This window comes from Mustela putorius, unplaced genomic scaffold (assembly GCF_011764305.1).
Source record: "Mustela putorius furo isolate JIRA1106 unplaced genomic scaffold, ASM1176430v1.1 tig00000083_pilon_pilon_pilon, whole genome shotgun sequence".
Taxonomy (NCBI): domain Eukaryota; kingdom Metazoa; phylum Chordata; class Mammalia; order Carnivora; family Mustelidae; genus Mustela; species Mustela putorius.
In genome coordinates this window covers 6,506,695-6,530,763 of record NW_025421273.1, presented here as the reverse complement: position 1 = coordinate 6,530,763, position 24,069 = coordinate 6,506,695, and the positions used below count along the sequence as shown (strand labels likewise).

The following is a 24,069-nucleotide window of genomic DNA, read 5'->3' as shown; positions in this document are numbered from 1 at the left end:
GTGTCCTTGAGGAGGTGCATTTTAGTTTAGATGTAAATAAATAAAGTAAGGGATTGAGCTGTAGAAATAGAGACATCTGGGAAAAGAGAACTCCAGGAAGAAATTGGAAAGTAACTAGTATCTGAAATGTCACCTAATATTACAAAGGGAATTTTGAGGATAGTGTATGTTATAGATAGATTTAATATCTATACTCTAGAATATAGGGTGGGGTGAAAAAATGACCTGTCAAAATTTTATAATCCTAGTTCCAGAATCTGAAGAAAAAAATAAATGTTTAAAAATTGTGGGCATTTGGAGAGTTATTGATGATTTTTAGGCTTTATTTTTTTTAACTTTATTTCTGATTATAAAAGTAATGCATTTGATACAATTAGAATAAGTGTATTTCTGGCAAAGAGACCAAAAACCAAAGATGCCAACTACAGTCTTACTAATGAGTATAGATGCAAAAATAAAAAATGGAATAATAATAAATATATAAAATGCAGTCATATATTAAATTCAGTACTAAATATGTTTTAGATACACAAGGGTAACAATTAGTGTATATACCCCTACTAATAAGATGCATGACCTATGATATATTAATAAGGATAAAATACCAGATGAAATGAGATTTTATGAAATTGAATATCCATTCCTGATTAAAAGTCCTGATAATATAAATACAGATACATATTTCTGTAACATTATAAAAAATAACTGATAAAAATCAATAGCCAGAATCCTGTTTAATGGTGAAGTGCTGGAGTATTTCCTTGAAAATTGGAAAGAAAAAAAAAAAATTGGAAAGAAGATAAGTATGGGCACTATCGTAACTATTATTTAATATTCTCCTATAATCAGACAAGATAATGAAAAAATATATAAACACTGGAAATAAGACCAAATTACCATCTTTAGATAATATGATTCTCTACTTAAGAAAACCTGAGGAAGTCCGTGAAAACCAATTAGAACGAGTAAGAGTGCTTGGTAGTTTGGTGGGTGCAAATTAACATTAAAAATATCTAGCTTTCTTTTGTAAGGGGCTAGTTAGAAAAGATCATGGAAAATAAGGTTCCTTTCAGAAAATTAACAAAAAAATACAAAATATTGAGGAATAAATGTAAAAGATAATGGGACTTCTTTCAAGACAATGAATTAATGGTACTGAGGTACACGAAAGAAGACTTTAGCAAACAAAGAGATGTACTTTGTACTTGGATAGGAGAGATGGAAGGAGTCAATATTATGGAGGATGTCAATTTCCTCCAGTTAGTCTACATATTTTATTCCATCTTTATCAAATGTTAGAGCAAGTTTGGGGGAAATTGATTATAAGGACCTAAAGATTGTATGGAAGAGTATATATGTAGGAATAATCAGCAGTTTTTGAAAAGGAAATGTATAGCAGGTAAGTCTCATAGAAATGGGAGTTAATGCAGAAAAAAAAAAGAGGACTTAAAAACATAGCAAATACAATTTTAGAGAACATCTGCTTTCTTACAGAATTGGGAGTTCTTCCACTCAGATTGTGTTGGAATAACAGACCATATTTTTATTCTAGCCATTAACAAGGAGGAAAATGAAAACATGTGAAAGCACAGTTTTGAAACATTGGTGCTATGGTCTGAATGTTTGTGACCCCCCAAAATTCATATGTTGAATCCTAACCCTCAAACATGATGTATTGGGAGGTAGGGCCTTTGGGAGGTAATTAGGTCATGAGGGAGGGACTTTATGCATGGGATTAGTGCTCTTATAGAAGGCTCCAGGGAGATGGCTTGCTCCTTCTGCCATGCAAGGATGCGTTAAGGAGGCTTTGACCTAGAAAAAGACCCTCATCCAGTCATGCTGGCACCCTGATTTTGGACTTATTGCTCCCACAACTGTGAACAGTAAATTTCTACTGTTTATAAGCCATATAGTGGTATTTTGTTGCAGCAGCCTGAATGGACTAAGACAGTTGGACATCAGAAGGCACAGGGCTGTGCTTCCCGAGAGAAGAGCAGGTGATCTCTGATTGTACTGACTCATTGCTTGGAGCCACTTTCTGGATCACAGTGTAGGGAGAAGGAACCCAAACAAAGAGTGACAGTGTCACTGAACTGAGGAAATAGAATTTTGAATTTGGTGGGGTTTATTTTATTTGTTTTTGTTTTGTTTTGGGGCAGCAAAGCAAGGTTTATTGAGCAATTTATTGAGCGATAACAAAGTGATAGTACAAAGCTCCCATGGAGGAAGGGTATCCAAGAGGGTTGCCTAAAATTTGGAATTTGGAGAGACAAACACTAATTTGAAGTGCAGAGTATCTGAGAGGAAGAAGCTACCTAGAGAGAGAATACCAAAACGCAACCTCAGGCACTCTGGGTTTTAGCTGAATAAGCTTCCCAGATATAATAAACTCAAAACCAGGCAAAGAATGACCAGAAAAGTATAAACTCAATACTTAAGCCTGAGTTCACTCAGGGCTGGGAGATATTAGAATTCTTACTAGTTAGGAGAGAGAGTCCTTGTTAAATGCTCAGGGCATTGCTAGAGTTATGCCTTCCAGTCGGGCTAAAGTAGTCCTAAAATAAAGGGTAGTTCAAACTTGCCCTAAAAACTTAAAAAAAAAAACTGGCCTTGAAAAAGACCCATAAGCAACCTTTTTTTTTTTTTTTAAGATTTTATTTTTAAGTAATCTCTACACCCAACATGGAGCTTGAACTCACAATGCTATCAAGAGTTGCATCCTTTTCAGACTGAGCCAGCCAGGTGCCACTTGACCTATAAGGAACTTAAACTTCATAGTAAACATTATTAAAATACTACAACTGTATGTAAATTGCACCCAACAGTGTAAAATTTACACATTTTACTTACTTACTTATTTATTTATTTATTAAAGATTTTTATTTATTTATTTATTTGACAGAGAGAAATCACAAGTAGGCAGAGAGGCAGGCAGAGAGAGAGAGGAGGAAGCAGGCTCCCCGCTGAGCAGAGAGCCCAACGCGGGACTCGATCCCAGGACCCTGAGATCATGACCTGAGCTGAAGGCAGTGGCTTAACCACTGAGCCACCCAGGCGCCCCTAAAATTTACACATTTTAACACCCAGTCATGTTAAATGCAAAGAAGGAGGTACAATATAACCGATAACTTGAAGGAAAAAAAACTATCAAGACAGAAAAACAAATGATAGAGATGATGAAATTAGCAGATAAGACTTCAAAACAGCCATTATAAATATGCTCAAGAAGTTAAAAGAAAACATGAACCTCAGAGGAGAGCCATAAAAGACATAAAAAAATAAAAAACCCAAACAAAACATCCAGAAATGAAATACATACTATTTGTAAAAATTTCACTGGATAGGATTAAAAATAGATTAGGTTTAGGGCTTCTGGGTGGTTCAGTTGTTAAGTGGCTGCCTTTGGCTCAGATCATGATCCCAGGTCCCTGGGATAAGTCCTGCATCAGGCTCCCTGCTCCGTGGGAAACCTGCTTCTCCCTCTCTCACTACCCCTGCTTGTGTTCTCTCTCTCACTGTGTCTCTATGTCAAATAAATAAAAATTAAAAAAAAATATGTTACCAGGAGTAAAGATAGACATTTCATAAATGATAAAAGGACCATTTATCAAGAAATGCATAAGCACTCAATATTAGAGCTTCAAAATACACAAGGCAAAAAGTGACAGAAAAGAAAGAAACATAGATAAGAAAGGAAACATAGATAAGTCCACAGTATTAGTTGGAGATTGCTCCATTCCTCTCAGAAGCTGACAGGACAATTTAGAAAATCCATGAGGATATAGAAGGCTTCAACAACATTATCAACCAGCTTTACCTAGTGGGCATTTATGGGACTCTCTACCTAATAGTACACATTCATTCTGAGTGTGCATGGACAGTGAACCGAGATAGGTCATAAGCTGGGCTATATATCTGAATACTTTTTTAAGGGTTTTTTTGTTTTTTGTTTTTTTTTTTTTTAATTTTTAAGTAATCTCTACACTCAGTGTCAGGATTGAACTCACAACCCTGAGATCCAGAGTCACATGCTCCACCAACTTGGGTAGGCAGGCGTATCTACACATTTCAATACTTTTTTAGAAAAGGATTTATTTATTTTAGAGAGCACGTGAGCAGGGAAAGGGTAGAGCAAGGGGCAGGGGAAACAATCAGATTTTCCATTCATTGAGGGGCCTGACTTGGGGCTCTATCCCATGAGCCTGAGATCACAACCCAAGCTGAAGTCAAGGTTGGATGCTTTCCTTTCTTCATTAAAACTCTCCACAGTGTAGGGATAGAGGGAACATACCTCAGTATCATAAAAGCCATATATAAAAGCCCACAGTGAATATCATTCTCAACGGGAAAAAACTGAGAGCTTTCCCCCTAAGGTCAGGAATATGCAGGCATGTCCACTTTCACCACTGTTTTTCAACATAGTACTAGAAGTCCTAGCCTCAGCAATCAGACAAAAAAAGAAATAAAAGGTATCCAGATTAGCAAAGATGAACTCAAACTTTCACTCTTTGCAAATGACATGATACTCTATATGGAAAACTGAAAAAGCCCCACCCCAAAATTCCTAGAACACGGATTCAGCAAAGTGGCAGGATATAAAATCAGTGCACAGAAATCAGTTGCATTTCTATACATTAACAATGAGACAGAAGAAAGAGAAATTTAAGGAGTTGATCCCATTTATAATTGCACCCAAAATCATAAGATACCTCGGAATAAACCTAAGCAAAGAGGCAAAGGATCTGTACTCAGAAAACAATAAAGTACTCATGAAAGAAATTGAGGAAGACACAAAGAAATGGAAAAATGTTCCATGCTCATGGATTGGAAGAACAAATATTGTTAGGATATTTATGCTATCTAGAGCAATCTATACATTCAACTCAATCCCTATCAAAATACCATCAACATTTTTCACAGAATTGGAACAAATAATCCTAAAATTTGTGTGGAACTAGAAAAGACCCCAAATAGCCGAAGGATTGTTGAAAAAGAGAACCAAAGCTTGTGGCATCTCAATGCCTGACTTCAAGCTCTGTTACAAAGCTGTCATCATCAAGACAGTATGGTACTGGCACAAAAACACACCCATAGATCAATAGAACAGAATAGAGAGCCTTCAATTCTATAGTCAACTAATTTTTGACAAAGTAGGAAAGAATAAATGGAAAAAAGACAGTCTCTTCAACTAATGGTGTTGGGAAATTGCACAGCCACATGCAGAAGAATGAAACTGGGCGATTTTCTTACACCACAAACATAAACTCAAAATGGATGAAAGACCTAAACGTAAGATAGGAATCAATCAAAATCCTTAAGGAGAATGCAGGTAGCAACTTCTTTGACCTCTGCCACAGCAATTTCTTCCTAGACACGTCTCCCAAGGCACGGGAAACAAAAGCAGAAATGAACTACTGGGACTTGATGAAGATAAAAAACTTCAGCACAGTAAAGGAAACAGTTGACAAAACCAAAAGACAACTGACAGAATGGGAGAAGATATTTGCAAATGCCTTATTTGCAAATGCCTTATTACTTTGGATAAAGTGTCCAAAATCTATAAAGAACTAATCAAACTCAACAACCAAAGAACAAATAATCCAGTCAAGAAATGGACAGAAGACATGAACAGACATTTCTCCAAAGAAGACATCCAAATGGCCAACAGACACCTGAAAATATGCCCAGTATCTCTCAGTATCCGGGAAATACAAATCAAAACCACAATGAGCTACCACTTTAGACCAGTTAGGAGAGCTAAAACTAACAAGTCTGGAAACAACAAATGTTGGTGAGGATGCAGAGAAAGAGAAAGTTCTCACATTGCTGGTGAGAATGCAAGCTGGTACAGCCACTCTGGAAAATGGTATAATAGGTTTCTCAGAGTTAAAAATAGAGCTACTGCAACTACTAGGTATTTACCCCAAGATACAAAATGTAGTGACCTGAAGGCACCTGCACCCCAATGTTTATAGCAGCAATGTCTGCAATAGCCAAACCATGGAAAGAGTGCAGGAGATGAATGGATAAAGAAGATGTGGTGTATGTGTTCAATGGAATATTACTCAGCTATGAAAATAAATGAAATCTTGCCATTTGCAAGGGCATGGATGGAACTAAAGTGTATTATGCTAAGTGAAATAAACAGAGAAAGACAATTATATGATTTCAGTCATGTGGGATTTAAGAAACAAAACAGAGGCACATAATGGAAGGGATGGAAAAAGAAAAGACAGAATCAAAGGGGGAGACAAACCATAAGAAACTCTTAATCATAGGAAACAAACAGGGTTGCTGGAGGGTAGCAGGTAGGGGGGATGGGGTAATTGGGTGATGGGCATTAAGGAGGCAACAGGATATAATGAGCACTGGGTGTTATAAAGAACTGATGAATCACTGAACTCTACCTCTGAAACTAATAATACACTGTATATTAATTAATTGAGTTCACATTAGAAATGATCCCTTTATCCAAATAAAATAAAATGTTAGTCTATGTTAAAAAAGTCAGATGCTTAACTGACTGAACCACCCAGTTATCCCATATCTACTTTTTAAAGGATTGAAATCATACAGAGAAAGTTTTTGACCAAAGCAGAGTTATGTTAGAAATTAACGACAAAAAACTCTTGAAAAATCCTCAAATATTTGGTTGTTAAACAGCTCACTTTTCTATAACTCATGGATTAAAAAGAAATCACAAGAGAATTTAGAGAATATCCTAATTAAATGAAAATGAGAACACAATATATCAAAATTTGAGGAATGTAGTTAAAGCAGTGCTTAGAGGGAAATTTATACCTTTAAAAACTTATATTAATTAGAAAAGGAGTATAGTCTAAAATCATTTAAGCTTTCGTCCAAATAAGCTAGAATATGAGGATCAAATTAAATCGAAAGTAGAAGGAAGGAAATAAAAATAAGAACAGGTCAGTAAGGTAGAAAATGGACAAACATCAGAGAAATTAACTACCTGCTGGTTCTTTGAAAAAATTAACAAAATTGATAAATCTCTTAAGTAGACTACAGAAGAAAAAAAAAAACCCAAAACCATGAGGCAAAAATTACTAATAGAGGGCGCCAGGGTGGCTCAGTCAGCTAAGCTTCTGTTTTCGGTTCCACTTGTGATCCCAGGGTCGTGGGACCAAGTCCCACGTTGGGCTCCCTGCTCAGTGAGTAGTCTGCTTCCTCTGCCCCTACCCCCCATTTGTGCATGTGCACTCTCTCAAATAAATAAAATCTTAAAAAAAATTACTAATATAGGGAATGAAAGAGTCCTTAGTATTGACACTAAATATTATGAACAACTTCATGCCAATAAGCTTGGCAACTGAGATGAAATGGACAAAATCTTTGAAAGTCATTCCAAATGAAATAGAAATTCTGAATAGCCTTCTATCTTAAAATAAATTGAATTCCTAGACAAAATCTTTTCCACAAAGAAATTTCCAGAGCAATTTGGCTTTATTGATTGTCTAGGCCTGCATTTTTTTTTTTTTTTTTAAGTTGACTCCAGGCGGCCCAGTATGGAGCCCAAGGCAAGGCTTGAACCCACAATTCTGAGATTACAGCCCTGAGATCAGGACCTGAGCTGAGATTAAGAGTCAGACAGCTGACTGAGCAACCCAGGTGCCATGGTTTTATTGTTGATTTAACAAGTATATATGCAAGAAATAATAATCTTACATAATTCTTTTAGAAAATAGACAACATAGCATTTCCTAACTTATTTTGAAGGCCATCATTATTCTGATACCAAGACCAGAGACACACAGGAGAAGAAAACTACAAACAATATTTTTCATGGGCATAGACAAAAACATTCTTGACAAAATGCAAGCATAGGTTTCATATGTCCCAAATGGAGTTTATCCCAGCAAGGTAGGTTTAATCAATCCGTGTAATGCATCACATTAACAAAGTAAAAAGGGAGAATCATGTGATCATATCAGTAGCCACAGAAAACCAATTTGCCAAAATTCAACACCTGTTTATTATACAGATTCCCTAAACTAGTAATGAGGGCAACTTCTTCAGCCTGTAAGTGCATCTGTGAAAAACCCACAGCCAGTATCACTCAAAGGTGAAAAGGGGTATGTTTTTCTTTTAAGGTTGATAGTAAAGCAAAGATATCTGCTCTAAGCACTTCTGTTCAACATTGGAGTGCCACCATTGCTGCAGGGCAAGAAAAATAAAAGACCTATGGACTGGAAAAGAAGAAGTAAAACTGTATTTCTAAATGATACAATCATGTATATAGAAAGTCTTAAATCTACACAATGGTTAGAATTAATAAATTCAGAACAGATGAATATATAAAAATCAATTGTGTTCATATAAGCAAAATACAACTGGAAAATGAAATTTAAGAAGAGGTACTGTTTAGCAGTATCAAAATAATACAGAGATAGGCTTAATAAGTAAATAAAAGATCTATATGCAGACAACCTCAACATGTTGAGAGAAATTAAAGACCTAAATAAATGAAGAGTTACACCATGTTTATGGACTGGAAGACATATGTTAAAACAAAGTTGGAGGGCTTATCCACCTGATTTAAAGACTTACTATGAAGTCCCAATAATTGAGACAGTGTGGTTTGATATGGCAACAGACATGTAGATCAGTGGAATATAATATAGATCCATATAACACTGATTAATTTTCAGTAATGGTGGTAATGTAATTTGGTGCAGAAAGGATAGTCTTTTAAACAAATAATGGTGGAACTACTGGATATCCATATGCAAATAAATGAACTCAATCCGTTCTCAGATCATAGACAATGAATAACTCGAAATTGATCATAGAGTTAAATGTTTAAACTATAAAAGCTTCTGGAAGAAAACATAGAGGAGAAGATTTTTTCAATCTTGAATTAGGCAATGCTTTCTTAGATTGAACACAAAATCATGAAAAAAGCTTTAAAAGAAAAAATGATGAATTTCATTTACATTTAAAACCTCTGTTCTTAAAAAAAATTCCATTAAAGGGCACCTGGGCAGCTCAGTCATTTAGATGGCTGCCTTTGGCTCAGGTCCTGATCCCAGAGTTCTGGGATCAGCCCTGCATCAGGCTCCCTACTCGATGAGGACCTGCTTCTACCTCTTTCTCTGCCCCTCCACCTGCTTGTGCTCTCTTTCTCTCAAATAAATAATGTCTTTAAACTTTTAAAAAAATTCCATTAAGAAAATGAAAAGGTGAAGCAAAGATTGGAAAAAATATTTACAATATATATACTGACAAAGGATTTATATTCAGAATGTATAAAATAATAAGTATGATGGGCACCTGCCTGGGTGGCTCAGTCCTCTAAGTGTCTGCCTTCCTCTTGGGTTGTGATCCCTGGATCCTGGAATGGAGCCTCAGTGGGGGGTTGCTTCTTTCTCTGACCCTCCTCCTCTCATGCTCTCTCTCTTATACTCTCTCAAATAAAATCTTTAAAAAAATAAGTTGGAGATAATCCATTAAAATGGGGAAAAGATTTGAATGGTTAATAGTATGAATGGCCAATAAGTGCACATAAAAACACCCTTTTTTTGGCCTCATACAGAGTAGGAAATTCAGTATTAATATATCAGGGAAACAAAACCACAGGGAGCTAATACTACATACTTACACACAATGATAAAAATAACAGGGATACCATGTGTTGGAGGGTTGTGGTAGCTGGGTTGGTTAAGCATTTGCCTTCAGCTCAGGTCATGATCCAGGGGTCCTGGAATCAAGTCCTGCATTCGGCTCCTTGCTTAGTGGGGAGCCTGGTTCTCCCTCTCCCTCTGCTTCTCCCCCAGCTTGTGCTCTTTCTCTCTCTAATTGGATAAACAAACAAACAGGGATACCATGTGTTGAAAGGATGTAGAGCACGGGAACTCATACATTTATAGTGGAAATATAATTTTACAGTTCTTTTAAAATGAAGTGCACAGTTACTGTATGATCTGGTAAACTGACTCATAGGTGATACAGAATACAGCAGAACAGAAGGGAGGGGAAGAGCAGGGACATTAATAGCAGCATTACAGCCCTGTTTATGATAATTTGTTACAACACCTCCAAAAATTAATATATCCCATTTACAGCCTTATTTTCTGCATTACTTCTCACAGTTCTCTGATTACTTGCTTTGTCCTTAATTCCCAAATGGGAAAGCTTCCATGACTTTTGCTCATGAGCCTACAATTGCCTTCCACATCTATCAAAATCCTTTTCATCCATTCAGGACCATGTTCTAGGAAGTCTTCTATAATCCCCCAATCTGAATCAATTCAACACCTAATGTGGGGTGAGGGTTATACTTCAAAGAGTGTTAAAAACCATTGTTTTATATGTTCAGTTTTCTTTTTAGACAAGTGGGGAGTCATGGAAGCGTTTTGTACAAAGAAGTAATACAATTCTGATTGTAATGTGAAAAGATGCCCTTCACAGTTGAGGGCAAATAGTAGGTTTGAATACTATTACTAGTGTTATAATATGACAATTAGCTATCACTAATTGAGTATTTACTCTGTTCTAAACCCTGTGCTAAGCATATGTACTTTGTGGATATTTAATTTTCAAGGGACTTTGAGAGGTATGAATATGGTAACCTTTTTCTCTTTCTCTCTCTTTTTTTAATATGAAGAACCAGATTTAGAGAAGAACACAGGGTGGGAGAACAGGGAAAGATATTGTTGTTTGTTCCATTTAAACATGTTAAGCTTGGAGTCTTAGCTGATTATTCTTGTACTGATGTTAAGTTGGTAGTTTAAAACTTTGTTCTGGAGTTCAGGAGATGAGTCAGTGAAGAAGAAAAATATTTAGTAATCATCAGTATAGAGGTGCTATTTTAAAATAAACCCTAAGAATGGGTGGCCTTGCCAGGGAAGGTAGAATAGACTAAAAAGGAAATTCTGAGGACAGAACCTTAGTTAATTGGCTATATTTCAGTCGCTGGAGATGGAAGAAGAATCAGAGGAGATGCTTAAAAGTAGAGTGGTAGAGAGTGAAAAAGATGGAAGAAATAGTTTTTAAAATGAGGTAAGAGTGTATAAGTGTGTAAGAGTCTGCAGAAAGGGAAAGGAAGATGAAAAGTAGGAAAAGAATTTAGTCCTTATTGACATTTAAGAGAATAGTTTCAGTGAGGTGGTGGAATCCAGATGACAATGTATGTGTAGATAACTAGCCAAAGAGACTATCTTTTGAGAGTGTATACAGGTATAAGAAGCAAAGATCTGGAGTTTGGTTAAAAGAAAGAAAAGTTGAATTTTTCTAATAAAGGTGGAACCATTGAAATGTTAAAACCCAACTAACGTATATGACAGAGAAGAGTGGGTCTAGAATCCTAGTTGGTGGGGAAAATAGTATAAATGGGCAAGTTGACGTACAGAATTCTGGACTCAAGTATTGCATAGTTTAGACAACTTGATTTATTTCCTACTGGTAAGGTGGAGGTGGAGAGTTCACAATATAAAATAATTCAGGTTAATGTTACTAATAGTAAGACTATTAGATTTCAGAGGAATTAAAGAAGTTATAAATATCTTGAGTTTTATTTACTGCTTGGGTCAGTACTAGCTCAAATGCCACTTCTGTTGTTGCATTCTGAGTTTCTGATGAGTGGAGATCTTGTTAGTTTTTACCTGTGCCATGCTCCTCAACTGTTAGAGCTAGGTGATGTTGCCTGTAGGTTGTAGTTATAAAGCTGAGAAAGAAGCATGGAGATTCAATTGTTAGTATATCCAATTTGTGGGAAGGGATTTTAAAAAACGATTTATTTATTTGAGAGGGAGAGTGCTTGAGCAGGGGATAGGGCAGAGGGGGCAGGAGAGGGAGAGGGGAAGCAGACTCCCCACTGAATGCAGAGCCTGAAATGGGGGTCAGTCCCAGGACCCTGAGATAATGCCCTGAGGTGAAACCAAGAGTCCGTTGCTCAACTGACCAAGCCACCCAGGCGCCCCAGGATTTTCTTTTTTAATATAAACTTTTTTTTTTGCCTCATACAGAGTAGGAAATTCAATGTTAATATTCAGCATATGGGCTTGTTTATTTTTAATTTATTGTACCTTTATTTTTAATTTATTTAAATTTTTTGTGAAGTGTTTGATACAAAATGAAAAGTGTATAAAATATATATGTTTAGTTTGAGAATAAAAAGAATATTACTTATCAATCAGGTTAATAAAATAGCATTTAGTAGTATTTTAGAATATGAAGTATGCCTCTCTTAATATTCGCAGAGGTGCCATTATCCTGACCTATGTGGTACTATTCCTTTACTTTTCTTTATGGCTTTATTGTCTTTCGAGATACTCCTAAACATGTTGTTGTACTTTGAAAAAATGAATAATGTCCCAAGCTAACTGAGTTAGGAAATGATAGCATCATCACAGTTAGATTAAAGCTTCCAGGAAAAGGAAGTCTAGTCTGGCATCTGGTCACAGAGTTTCAGGAGGTTCTCCTCAGCAAGTGAGTAAGGAATGTCGTGACTTAGTTCTTGGAAACATAGGATCATCTTGGTCAGGTTTCAGGCAATGGTATGACCTGGTGTTGCAGGTTTGTTCAGCAGGTGTATATACCATCACAGGGAAAGCTGTTCTGCTTTTTGCTTGTTTGTTTCCCAAGCGCTTTGTTGCCTTCCTCTAACACTTAAGAGTAAGTAGATCAAAGTAGGACACATCTAGGAGGTGAAATGAGTGTTCTTCACTGATGTAGTTAGCAATGCAAGGTAGATACATCAAAGTAAGCCAAATATGAATAAAAATGGGGAATAGGCTTATCTGGACACTGTGTCCTTAGGAACAGTGCCGGTGGTTGTCTCGGTGATGACAGTTTCTCTTCTGTCTCAGGAATCATGTTCCTGCAATCCAGACTGTTTGCCTTATAAATCCAGTGCATTGCTGGCATTCTGGGCTCACTCTTCACAGTCCACATCAAGATTACTAGTGTTTCTCTCCCATTTTGAATCTCCCATATTCTCTATCTTAAGTTGCTGTCTTAATAAAATTTTACTTTTGTTTTGATGAAATACATTCTCTACTTGCTTCTTGAGAAAGGATGTATGGAAGGTAAATGTTTTGAGATCTTGCAAATTTGAGAAAATACCTAATTTTCATAAGATGATTTGACTGGCTGAAGAATTCCAGGTTAGAAATAGTGTTTCTTTCTAGGGGTGCTTGGATGGCTCAGTCTTTCAACGTCTGTCTTCAGCTCAGATCATGATCCTAGGGTCCTGGGATCGAGCCCCACATGGGGCTCCCTGCTTAGAGGAAGCCTGCTTCTCCCTCTCCCACTCCCCCTGCTTGTGTTCCCTCTCTCTGTCTCTGTCAAATAAATAAATCTTTAAAAAAAGAAATAGTGTTCCTTTCTAATCTGAAGAAATGGTTTCAATGTCATTTTTCTTTTAATATGATTATTGAGAAGACTGAAGTCTGAGTCCATATTCTTTGTATGTGATTTGCATTTTCTCTCTAGAAACTTGTAGAATCTTTCTTTTTTTCCCCAGTGTTGTGGTATTTTACAGTGGTGTGCCTCATTGTAGGTTTTCCTTAATTTTTTATATTAAATATCTGGTAGGTACTTTCAAATGGGCAGCTCATATGTGTCAGCTCAAAACATTTTCTAGAAGTCTTTTAATTTCTTTCCAACCTCCCCCCTCCCCCATCCCATTTTCTTTTTCTGGAACTCTGTTATTCAGATATTGGACCTCTTAGACTATTCCTCTGATACCATTCTCTTTTCACTCCTATTTTTCAAAAATTCATCTTATTTCTCTGGTTTCTGGAAGACTGCTTCAGTTTTGTCTTCCAAGCCTCTGTCTTTTTAATTTCAACTGTCATGTTTTTAACTTCTGAACTCTTTCTTTTTAAATCTTGATTAAATTGTATTCCGTTCTTGTTTTATGGCTATAATATCTTATTTCTATGAAGAATATGCCCCATATGTGTGTGGGTGTGTACGTATAAGTATATATTCGGTGGTAGAGGCTCTTCCTTAGATGACTAGTAATACTTGGCTGCCTGCTCATCATTAAGAGTGGAGGTCTAAAAAGCTGATTGAAAACTCTGTTTTTGGTGCAATACCGATACAAGCAAATATGCCTAAGATTCCTCAAAGATGCTTTTGTTTTTCCATCACCAGAAAGTTAATTCTCCAGTCTTCTCCTGAGGTGAGGGCCAGTTGCCTAGCATCATGTATGAGGGAATGGTCTAGGAATCAAAGTGCTTTTCAGACAGCTTTAATGGAATCTTCCTGTTTGAACCCCTCCTCTTTCTCTACACCTGCTGCTCCATTTCCAGGAGTGATGGGAATTGCTTTCTGTGGGCTCTCCAGTGTAAAGTGTGTTGTCTCTCAGCTTCTTTTTGCTGCCAGACTGTGTTTGGCTTTCTTGGGTTTGCTAAACCATTTCAATACACTTACCATCCACTTTAAATCTCCCAAGATTCTGTTGCTCTTAGGTCTTCTCCTTATGGGTTTGTGTTGAGAAGTCATTTACTTGTTTTTGTGGGTTTCATGAGATAGTGCAATGATATGCATGTTTTTAATTTGTCATCTTAATCCTAAAGCCCTGCTTATTTAAAATGTCCCCTCCTGAGATTTGATTATTAAAGTTCCCTTTTCATCTGTTTTGGTTTTTACATTCGTAATTATAGTATATGACACTCATTGTGTAGCCTGCTTGAGACTAGGGGAACTCAAGTATTTATAAGTAAATTGAGAATTTGTGAATAAAAAGGTTGATTATTTTCTCAATTTGCTCTTGTAGGAAAGTGAAAAGGTTTCTGACTATCCAGCAGTGATTGTGGAGCCAGTTCCAAGTGCCAGATTAGAGCAGGGCTATGCAGCCCAGGTTCTGGTCTATGATGATGAGACTTACATGATGCAAGATGTGGCAGAAGAACAAGAAGTTGAGACCGAGAATGTGGAAACAGGTAGACATCTCATAAAATGTTCATTATTTGTAACTCCTTATTTTGTGTCACTATTACTATTGTGATGAGTACTATACCAAAGAACCTCTTTTTGCTTGGAAACCAGTGAAATATCTCTTATTTAAGGGAACTGACATACAGTTCTACATTACAGTTCTTTTTAGTGTAACAGGTCTCATATCATGGACCCTCAGAACAAGATTACAGGCCAATAATAATAAAATTACCATTTTTTCCCCTGATAGTGTGAATAACTTACAGAAGTCCATAGGCTAATATATGAGAGTAACTTTTTAATTCAAAAATAAAGACAGTAGTCTCATTCTATGACAGATTAAGAGTTTCTTTGAATTGATATTGGTGGAGAAGTATGATTCCTTTTTTCTTAGATCAGAAGCATCTTTGTAGCAGTCTATCAGAGTCTCCTTCCCTTTTTGTCTTCTGAGAAATTTTGATATTTCAGTCTTTTTATGGTGAGATAATTATATGTTTAGTTGGAGATTAATATATATAATTCTTAGAAAGATTTTCATTTTTGCCACTGGCCATAAAGAAAATAGAGTATTTTACCAGAAAGATTATAGTGACTATTTTGTAATAATAAACATTAAAATTTACCTTCAGCTCTTAATGGAGAAAAAGAATCCTTATACTTGGTTTACAATCCTAATAAACACTCTTAAATATTTATGTATGTATGTAGGCTCCATGGCCAGCATGGAGCCCAACATGGGGCTTGAACTCACGACTGTGAGATCAAGACCTGAGCTGAGGTTGAGTTGGATGCTTAACTGACTGAGCCACCCTGATGCCCCATCATTCTTAAGTATTTAGATAAGTTTCTGTAAATGTACTGAAGTCCCGTGACTAAAAATTTTGAATATTTGATGCCAGTAGCATTCCCTAAGACTACTAGCTTCTTCTAGCTTACTGCTGTTCTTCTCCAGTTTTATTTTGATTTTCTTTTTTTCCTACAGTTGTATTTTTTATTGAGCTGCGGGATTAAAAGTTACCTGGCTCTGCAGAGCAATGATGACAATAGTGCCAGCAAACCCCATGTGAAGTGATAGTCACATCATTTTCTCAGATTAGGTAGCGAAACACTTTATATAGGCTCTGTGACTGGCCTGGAGTGGTACTTGATTTATAGTAGATAATGCAAGTGGTAGGAAGACACATGTGTGTTTTTTTGAGAGTTTTGGAGAGTTTTCCAGTCTGAAGCTAGAAGCATCATGGCAGACATAAATTTTCTTCTTGAGGAAAAGAATAGGAAGTATAGTTAAAAGTATTATGCAGGATGATATTTTGAAGTAGGAATTGTAACTGATTTTATTATAGGAGTGTAACTAGGGTGTAATTAAACAAAACTAATAGCACAAGAAAAAAAAGTATGATAGCTTCAGTTGAATGAAAAAAAAAAGAACCTGTTTGAAATTTCTGGAAAATGTTTTGATCAAAAAAATAAGACTCTGATTTTGGTAGCAAACTGGAAACTTTGTAAAGTATGAAAGCTATAGTACCAAATTCCCATTAGTAGAAAATTATACATATTTATCACATTAAAATACCAGAGCAGGTCAGCCAAATCTTATGGGTTGTATAATTGATGATCAGTGTTTCATTAATTAAATTACTCATGTAAAAACAATTCCAAATAGGAAGCAAATATAATCTATTCAAGGGATTTTATTTTCTTTGTTATCTTGAACTCTGAGGATGGGAATAATCATTTGCAGGGGAGAGATAAGAATGATTGTAATATTGAAAAAGAGGATATACATAGTCTGGTTAAAGAATAGTTACTTTTGTGATTTTTAAAAAAGATTTTATTTATTTATTTGTCAGAGAGAGAGAGAACATGCACAAGCAGGCAGAGTAGCAGGCAGAGGTAGAGAGAGAAGCAGGCTCCCTGACAAGCAAGGAGCCCAGTGTGGGACTCGATCTGAGAACTCTGGGATCATGACCTGACCGGAAGGCAGCGGCTTAACTGACTGAGCCACCCAGGCGTCCCTACTTTTGTCATAATTTGAAATTGGTTTCTGACTAGTTGATAATATTTTTTAGATTGGTTTTCTTTAGCACTAAAAGGAAATGTTAGTAAATAACTTACATTATTCTGAAATAGTCTAGAAGAAACTGAGAAGTTCATTTAAACATTTTAAATTCCATTCTGGCTCATTTTTAAAAATCTATGTTTGCTTTACTACCTCAAAAAATGAAGAATAGTATAGTATAGCTATTCTTGTCTCTCTTTACAGAATAACACTGTAAAACTTAGAATTCATTTATAATTCTTTTAAAGGCAATACCAAATTCAGACTGAAGTCTACGGCTCATACATCTAATACAAGTATAATCAGAACAATTTAAAACACTCCCATTTACTTATCATAAGACATGTGGAACTTGAGACTACAATATACTGAGTTATTTGAAAATATTATGGCTCATAGGTTTTTAATGCAAGTTTATAAGGATTGTTAATATATATACATTAGTTTAGAATCAGTTAATCTGAACTTAGTTTTGTTTTGTTTTTTTAAAGATTTTATTTATTTATTTGTCAGAGAGAGTGAGCACAGGCAGACAGAATGGCAGGCAGAGGCAGAGGGAGAAGCAGGCTCCCTGCTGAGCAAGGGGCCCAATGTAGGACTCGATCCCAGGATGCTGGGATCATGACCTAAGCCGAAGGCAGTGGCTTAACCAACTGAGCCACCCAGGCGTCCCAAACTTAATTTTGTTTTTATTTAAAGAATAAAATAAGTTTTAAAAAAGTTATTATTTTTAAGTAATCTCTACACCCAACATGGGGCTTGAATTTACAACTCCAAGGTCAAGAGTCCCATGCTCTACTGACTAAGCCAGCCAGGCATCTCGTAAAGAATAAAACACATTTTTAAAAAGTTAAAATCTGAATAAATTTTCATTCTTCTGACATCTAGAACATATACAGATAAATAAATGTTGTTATGACTTATCCTGATGTATTTCCTTTTAGGTAGTGAATTAGGATCAGGTTCATTCTTGTGGTGCTATAAATTTTTAACTTAAATTCCATATATATATAGGCTTTAGAGAAGAAGCTGATTGGGAAGAAAAGGAAAGAAATATTTATAAGATGTCTACAGTGGTTTTTATTTGGTGAATTGGTGGACATGAGATCCGTATAGAACAGAATTTCCTTTTGTACATCTAGGAAATGCTTCCTGGAATACTTCTACATTATAACTTAGATTATATTAGCCTAAAAAATGTTCATAATTATATTTAGTGACCTGTTATATCAGTTCTCTGCATGTTTACATAGAAATTTTTCTACTTTTATTCCTGTATACCCATATGTATATGTCTATACAAGAGACAATGTTCATGATGAAATCCAGGCAGGAGTATTAAAATTACATAGTGGTGTATATTCAGCCATCTTATTTTATGTATAAAATAATTTCTCATCTTGTTAGTCGTAAATGTCTTTTATAGACAGAGAAAATCTACATTTTCCTCAGAGTTTATGAGTAATAGTAATCCTCTCAAATTTTATAGGAAGAACCAAATATGTTTGAGACTTTAAGTGTATTCATCTAAAGTTATAAGTTGCCTTTTTAAAACAATAGATTGCTTTTTGATGATAATTGGATATCAGAAATCATAAAGAATCTTTGAGGAATAGCTATGAAGTATGAATGAAGGGTGGTCTTGACTGGCAGGCTGGAAATACCTTTGCCAGTGGCTGCAGAGCCCAGCAGCTCTGGAGACCTGCTAGAAAGACAGAGGTGCTGAGTTGGGGCTGGAAGGGAGTCTCTGGGATTCCCTACTAAGATTCCCACTCTTAAAAAACCGTATATATGTACATATGTATAAAGTACATACAAATTTTAAAAGGCTATTATAGGTTACCTTTTAAAAAGGAGTAAGTTTAAAAAAGTAAAAATAAAAAGTAGTAAGTTTATACCAATGCAATCCATAGTAGATAAGTTTTGATAGAAATCCTAAGGCTTAGCTGAGAAGATTGAGCTGTTTAGGATCTGCTTCTTCATCTTGCACCTTAACTTGCTGTACTTATCCTCTTAAACTTTGACTTTAATTTATGATAACACACCAGTAAATAGTTTGCATTTCTTATGTGCAAGGGTACTGTTTTCAGCATGTTTCCTTCCTTCAAGGGGTTAATAATGTACTTATATGTAATATAAATCATATTGAAAATATAAAGCAGTATGGGGGCAACTGGGTGGCTCAGTTGGTTAAGCCTCTGCCTTTGGCTCAGGTCATGATCTCAGGGTCCTGGGATCCAGCCCTGCATCGGTCTCTCTGCTCCGCAGGGAGCCTGCTTCCTCCTCTCTCTGCCTGCCTCTCTGCCTACTTGTGATCTCTCTGTGACAAATAGATAAATAAAATCTTAAAAAAAAAAGAAAATATAAAGCAGTATAGGACCAATAGGGTGTTATTTATAAATTCAAAGACATTTTCAGAAGAAGAAAGCTCAGTTTACAGGATTAGGGAAGGTTTGAAGAAAGGAAGGGGGACAGATGGTAGGGTTTGGATGGGCAGATAGGAGGTAAGTGAAAGGTATTGTAGGCTGAGGGAAATATAATTAGTAATGGGAATATTCCAGTCAAGGCACGTTTAGAAGATACTGAGTAAATGAGACTGTGACAGGAGGTTCCATTAGGAGTTGTGACTACACTGTGATTTAAACCAAGATTTAGTGATTAGGTATGTAAGAAGCAAAATGGTTTGGAAGGTTTTGAGTAGAAACTACGATGTAATTAGTTTCTCAGGAGATAGTGGATGATTGTAGTGGGGGGATGAGGCAAGACTAGCTGTTGTTGTATGAGTTAAGACACGACTTGAGCAAAACAAGATAGAAATGATAGGAACAGAAGGGGCTGATATAAGCAATACTACTATATATGCTCTAACAATCTTTGACATGACAAATTAGGGGGAGAGGCATAGTTAGCTAAGATACCACTCAGGTTTTTTTTTTTACCTTAAGTGATGGTCATAGTATCATATAGTGATTTGAGGAAGGCAAGACTGTTTTGGGAAGCAGGTGAGTTTGATATTAGGTGTGTTGATTTTGAGTTGAAGCAGAACATCTAAGGAGAAATATTTAAGCATTTAAAAATGCACAAATATATAGCCAGGATCCCATCACAAAGGAGATGTCATACTCAAATTAGGATAATTTAAAAAACGTCAGAATGACTCGTTATAAATATATGGTCAAGTGTGGGGAGAGCATAAGAAATAGAGCAGTAGTCCAGAGGCGGCGGCAGCAGCGCTGTTTCTGTCCTTTGGCCGGAGGCCCAAAGGGAGAGAATTGTTGCTGGAACCCAGAAGAAGAGAGCCCTGGAAAGAGGATCACCTTGGGAGAATCTGGGACCTTTGAGCAAAGGGTGCAGCTGGCTTGAGGATGATGCCACAGAGAGGAGCCAGGGAATAAGGACTCTGATTTTCTTCTTCTTCCCTCTAATCCCCTACCAAGGCTTTCCACTGACCCAGTGCAAAGGGAAGAATATTGATGGTTACTTAGTTGTGACTTCAGATTCCTACTTTACTACTTACCTATCAGTATTTAACGTTTTCAGAGTCTCTTTCGTTGTCATAAACTAGTAACTCAAGGTCGTGAGGACTACATAAAATAAAGATATAAAGCACAGTGCTTTTGATGTAGTAAGTGCTCCGTAAGTATCCCCTTAACTTGATTAGAACCTTTCCTTATGCCTTCAAATATGGAGAAGGTTAAAACAGAACATTTGTTTGCTTCTCTGTTGTATTTTTCTCTTTCCTCTCACTTCCACTTTAAAAAAAAAAAAAAAAAAGCTCTATACCTTCAGTCTGTTCGTTTTCCTTGACTTACTGTGCTTTGGCACCTACCTTTAGCCTTCTCCTGAAGCTCTTTGTTTATCAGATGTCAAAAGCCACTCCTCTGCTAAATTCTGTGACTCACGGAATCATCCAGAAGTAGATCCTTTCAATCTGGTCTTCTTATCTATTGAAATACTGTATTCTAGCTGCTTTCCTTATTGCCTCTTGCATGAACTGTGCTATTTATGCTTCTGAGCTTTTGCTCAAATACAGTTTCCTGTCAAGACTATGATTAGGTTTTATCCATTTTTTAAAGGCCCCACTGCACAAAACTCTCCACAGTGATTAAACTGCCTACATTAAACTCTCCCATTCCTGATCCTCTGTGAGACCATCTGGACTAAGGCTCTTGACCGTGTACTTTCTCATACTGCTCTTGTGTGTATGCGGACTCCTTTTGTTTTCAGAGTGGATGTATGAGTCTCTCAAAGACAGGGACCATACTTCTTAATTTTGTTGAACATAGTATATAATATAGTGTTTAACACATAATTGTTAGGAAATACAGATTGAAATAGATTTGAGTTTTGGCTCAGTATGGCAGCATAATCAAGAATCATCTATGTAAGATCTAAATATATTTTCTTTTTTGTTAATATGCTGAACATTGAATACCTTAGGGTTATTTAAAATATAAAAAGGTAGTCATCCAAAAACATCAGTATGGCCATCCAAAATATATCAGAGCCATAATGTTGTGATATTAGATTAACTTCATCTTAAAGTCATAGTAGGTTTTAATCATTCATACTTACAGCTAAATTTGATTTTTTTCTTGTAAGAAAATCAACACATGCTCATTGGAGAAATTGGGAAGTATTACAAAGGAAAACAAACAGTGAAAGTCACTTACCAGCAAGGGAACAGCAAGTATTGCTTTTGATATTTCTTGCTGGCCTTTTTAAAATGTACATTTTAAGCAAAATTAACATTATGTTATATAATACAAGTAGATTTGCTAAGCTTTACTAATAGACATTGGCTGAAAGCAGTCTGGTAGCTTCCTACTTCTCTCTTCTGATTGGGAGTAGGACTTTGGTTCTTAACCAGGTATCAAAATATAAAAATTTGGTGTTAATAGTTAAAGAAATGATCAAGAAAACTTACCTTCTTTTTGTGATCAACAAAATTGTGTTTAGAGATTAGTTGAAAAGACAAATGATAAGAATTTTTACCTAATTCAACAAGAAAGCACTGCCTTTTTTTTTTTTTTAAGTAAATGAAAGTAGCTTTTTGAAATGCAATTAAAAAAAATAAAACCAGATTTCTATCATGAAAAATAAGTTCAGGAGCCAGATTTCTTTCTTGAAAAATCTCAAGACTAAGTTGACTTCATGATGAGCTGTGGTAACTTTTGTATTTGTTATACCATCAGAAATCCTCCCTGTGGCACAAAAGGACTCTTTTAATTAGAAAATATTGTTGCCACAGGGAGGTAGAAGATCGACATGAAAAACTGGGGATCTGAAAAGGAGCCCCTATCCTAGGATTACCTGAAGGTGAAACAGATTGAGCCAGAAGGAAGACAATGCTGGTAGGTTGGTTTTTAATTTACTAAGAATGTTTACAATTTTACATTTAATTACAATTATTTCAATTACCTATTCCATATTTTTGCTTAAAGGGTGACAATGATTCCTCCCTTAGGAGGGAGAAATAATACAACAGTATCTTTCCTCCTAGACAGTTTGTTATCTCTGTTAACCCCTGCCATGTTCCTAATATTTGTTTCTTTTTATAGATTAAGCTCTAGGGCTATTTCATGCCTCCACTTCCATGGTAGCTACTACTGACTGAACATCTTCAAGTTTTTTTTTTTTTCCCATTTCTGTTATTTCTTCTTCTTCTTCTTCTTTTTTTTTTTTTTTAAAGATTTTATTTATTTATTTGACAGAGAACACAAGTAGGCAGAGAGGCAGGCAGCGAGAGAGAGAGAGAAGCAGGCTCTGCACTGAGCAGAGAGCCCGATGCGGGGCTCGATCCCAGGGTCCTGGGATCATGACCTGGGCCGAAGGCAGAGGCTTTAACCCGCTGAGCCACCCAGGCGCCCTTATTTCTTCTTCTTAAATCTAGAGTTTTTCCTACATTTTTTTAAGAAGTGTTTTCTTTTAATTATCCATTTTTTGAGCTTATCCTAGTCACTAGTTTTCTAAAAAGGTAAAATGTGAATCTTAAGTTCATTTAGTATTGATTCTAGAACTGTTTGAATTATAATTGTATTGTGATTTAGATGAGTTAGAAAGCATTATTAGAGAAAAGTTTTTAATATTTTCATAACTATATTTCATTTAGCCTAAGATACCATCTGTTGTAAGAAACATTTTTAGACCACTAAAAGAAATAAGTGCTGCCAATTGTAAATTTTAGGATACCATCAATTGTAAGGTACATCCTGATTTCAGAGATGTTAAAATGTGAAAAAAGTACATCTTAGAATTAATGAAATATGGTATCATGCAATTATGAGTCTTCCTGAAATTCCTATTTACTGGGAATTGCACATTAAAATATCAGGTTTATAAAAATGGAGGTGAGTTGTGGTTGTAGAAGTCCATATATATGCTAAGTAAGGTCTCTAAACTCTTTACTGTCTTTTAACAGAGGGTGTTTAAGTGAAAAATCATTTAACTGTATTGTTTAAAAGTATACAAAGTAATTATAAGGTGTTAAATTATGAAGAGTATAGAAGATGAAAAAGTGTTTTAATATGACACATTACTTCTTCAATCAATAGAGTTTTATCATAATTGTTACTTTTTAATCAGATTTTGTGATCCAAGAAGAAAATGAAATGAAGCTTCTGCTTTCTAAACTATAATTTTAAAACAGGATCCTGTAAGAACTCTTAAAAATAGCCATTGATTTTTAGTGCACTTGAATATATGTTTTACAGATTGTCATGTGAAGGAAAAAAATAGTGGCCAAAAGTAAAAAACTACCTTGTCAGTTAATAAAACAGAAACGAAAAGGAATGATTTTAAATGGTGTTTGTATGCTATAAGAATCATGTTTTATATATGAGGAGAGATAAGTATATCTAGAGAACAGATCAACTAAGGGTGTTTGCTCTTGGAAACTAGTAGCACTCATTCCTTTGTGCTCAGACTTTTAGTTTTTATTTTTATTTGTTTTTTAAAGGATTTTATTTATTTATTTAAGAGAGATAGAGAGAGGAAGCACTCGCCCTCTAGCAGGAGGAAGGGCAAAGGGAAAGGGGGAAAGAAAATCTCAATCTCATGACCCTGAAATCACAACTTGAGCCAAAATCAACAGACTGAGCCGCCCA

The 24,069-nt window shown here is 35.7% G+C and overlaps 1 protein-coding gene across 7 annotated transcripts in view; it reads left to right on the top strand.

Annotated features, from left to right (window-relative positions):
- Positions 1–24,069, top strand: part of ELF2 (E74 like ETS transcription factor 2) — a 101,268-nt gene that overhangs the window by 32,813 nt on the left and 44,386 nt on the right. For 5 of the 7 annotated variants that reach the window (XM_004768501.2, XM_004768499.2, XM_004768500.2 and 2 more), the window contains one exon: positions 14,744–14,909. In XM_004768501.2, the coding sequence (XP_004768558.1) occupies positions 14,744–14,909 (166 nt within the window). Of the gene's footprint in view, positions 1–14,743; positions 14,910–22,214; positions 22,318–24,069 lie in introns of all 7 variants that reach the window. The other 2 variants (XM_045070302.1, XM_045070282.1) reach the window with 1 other exon arrangement.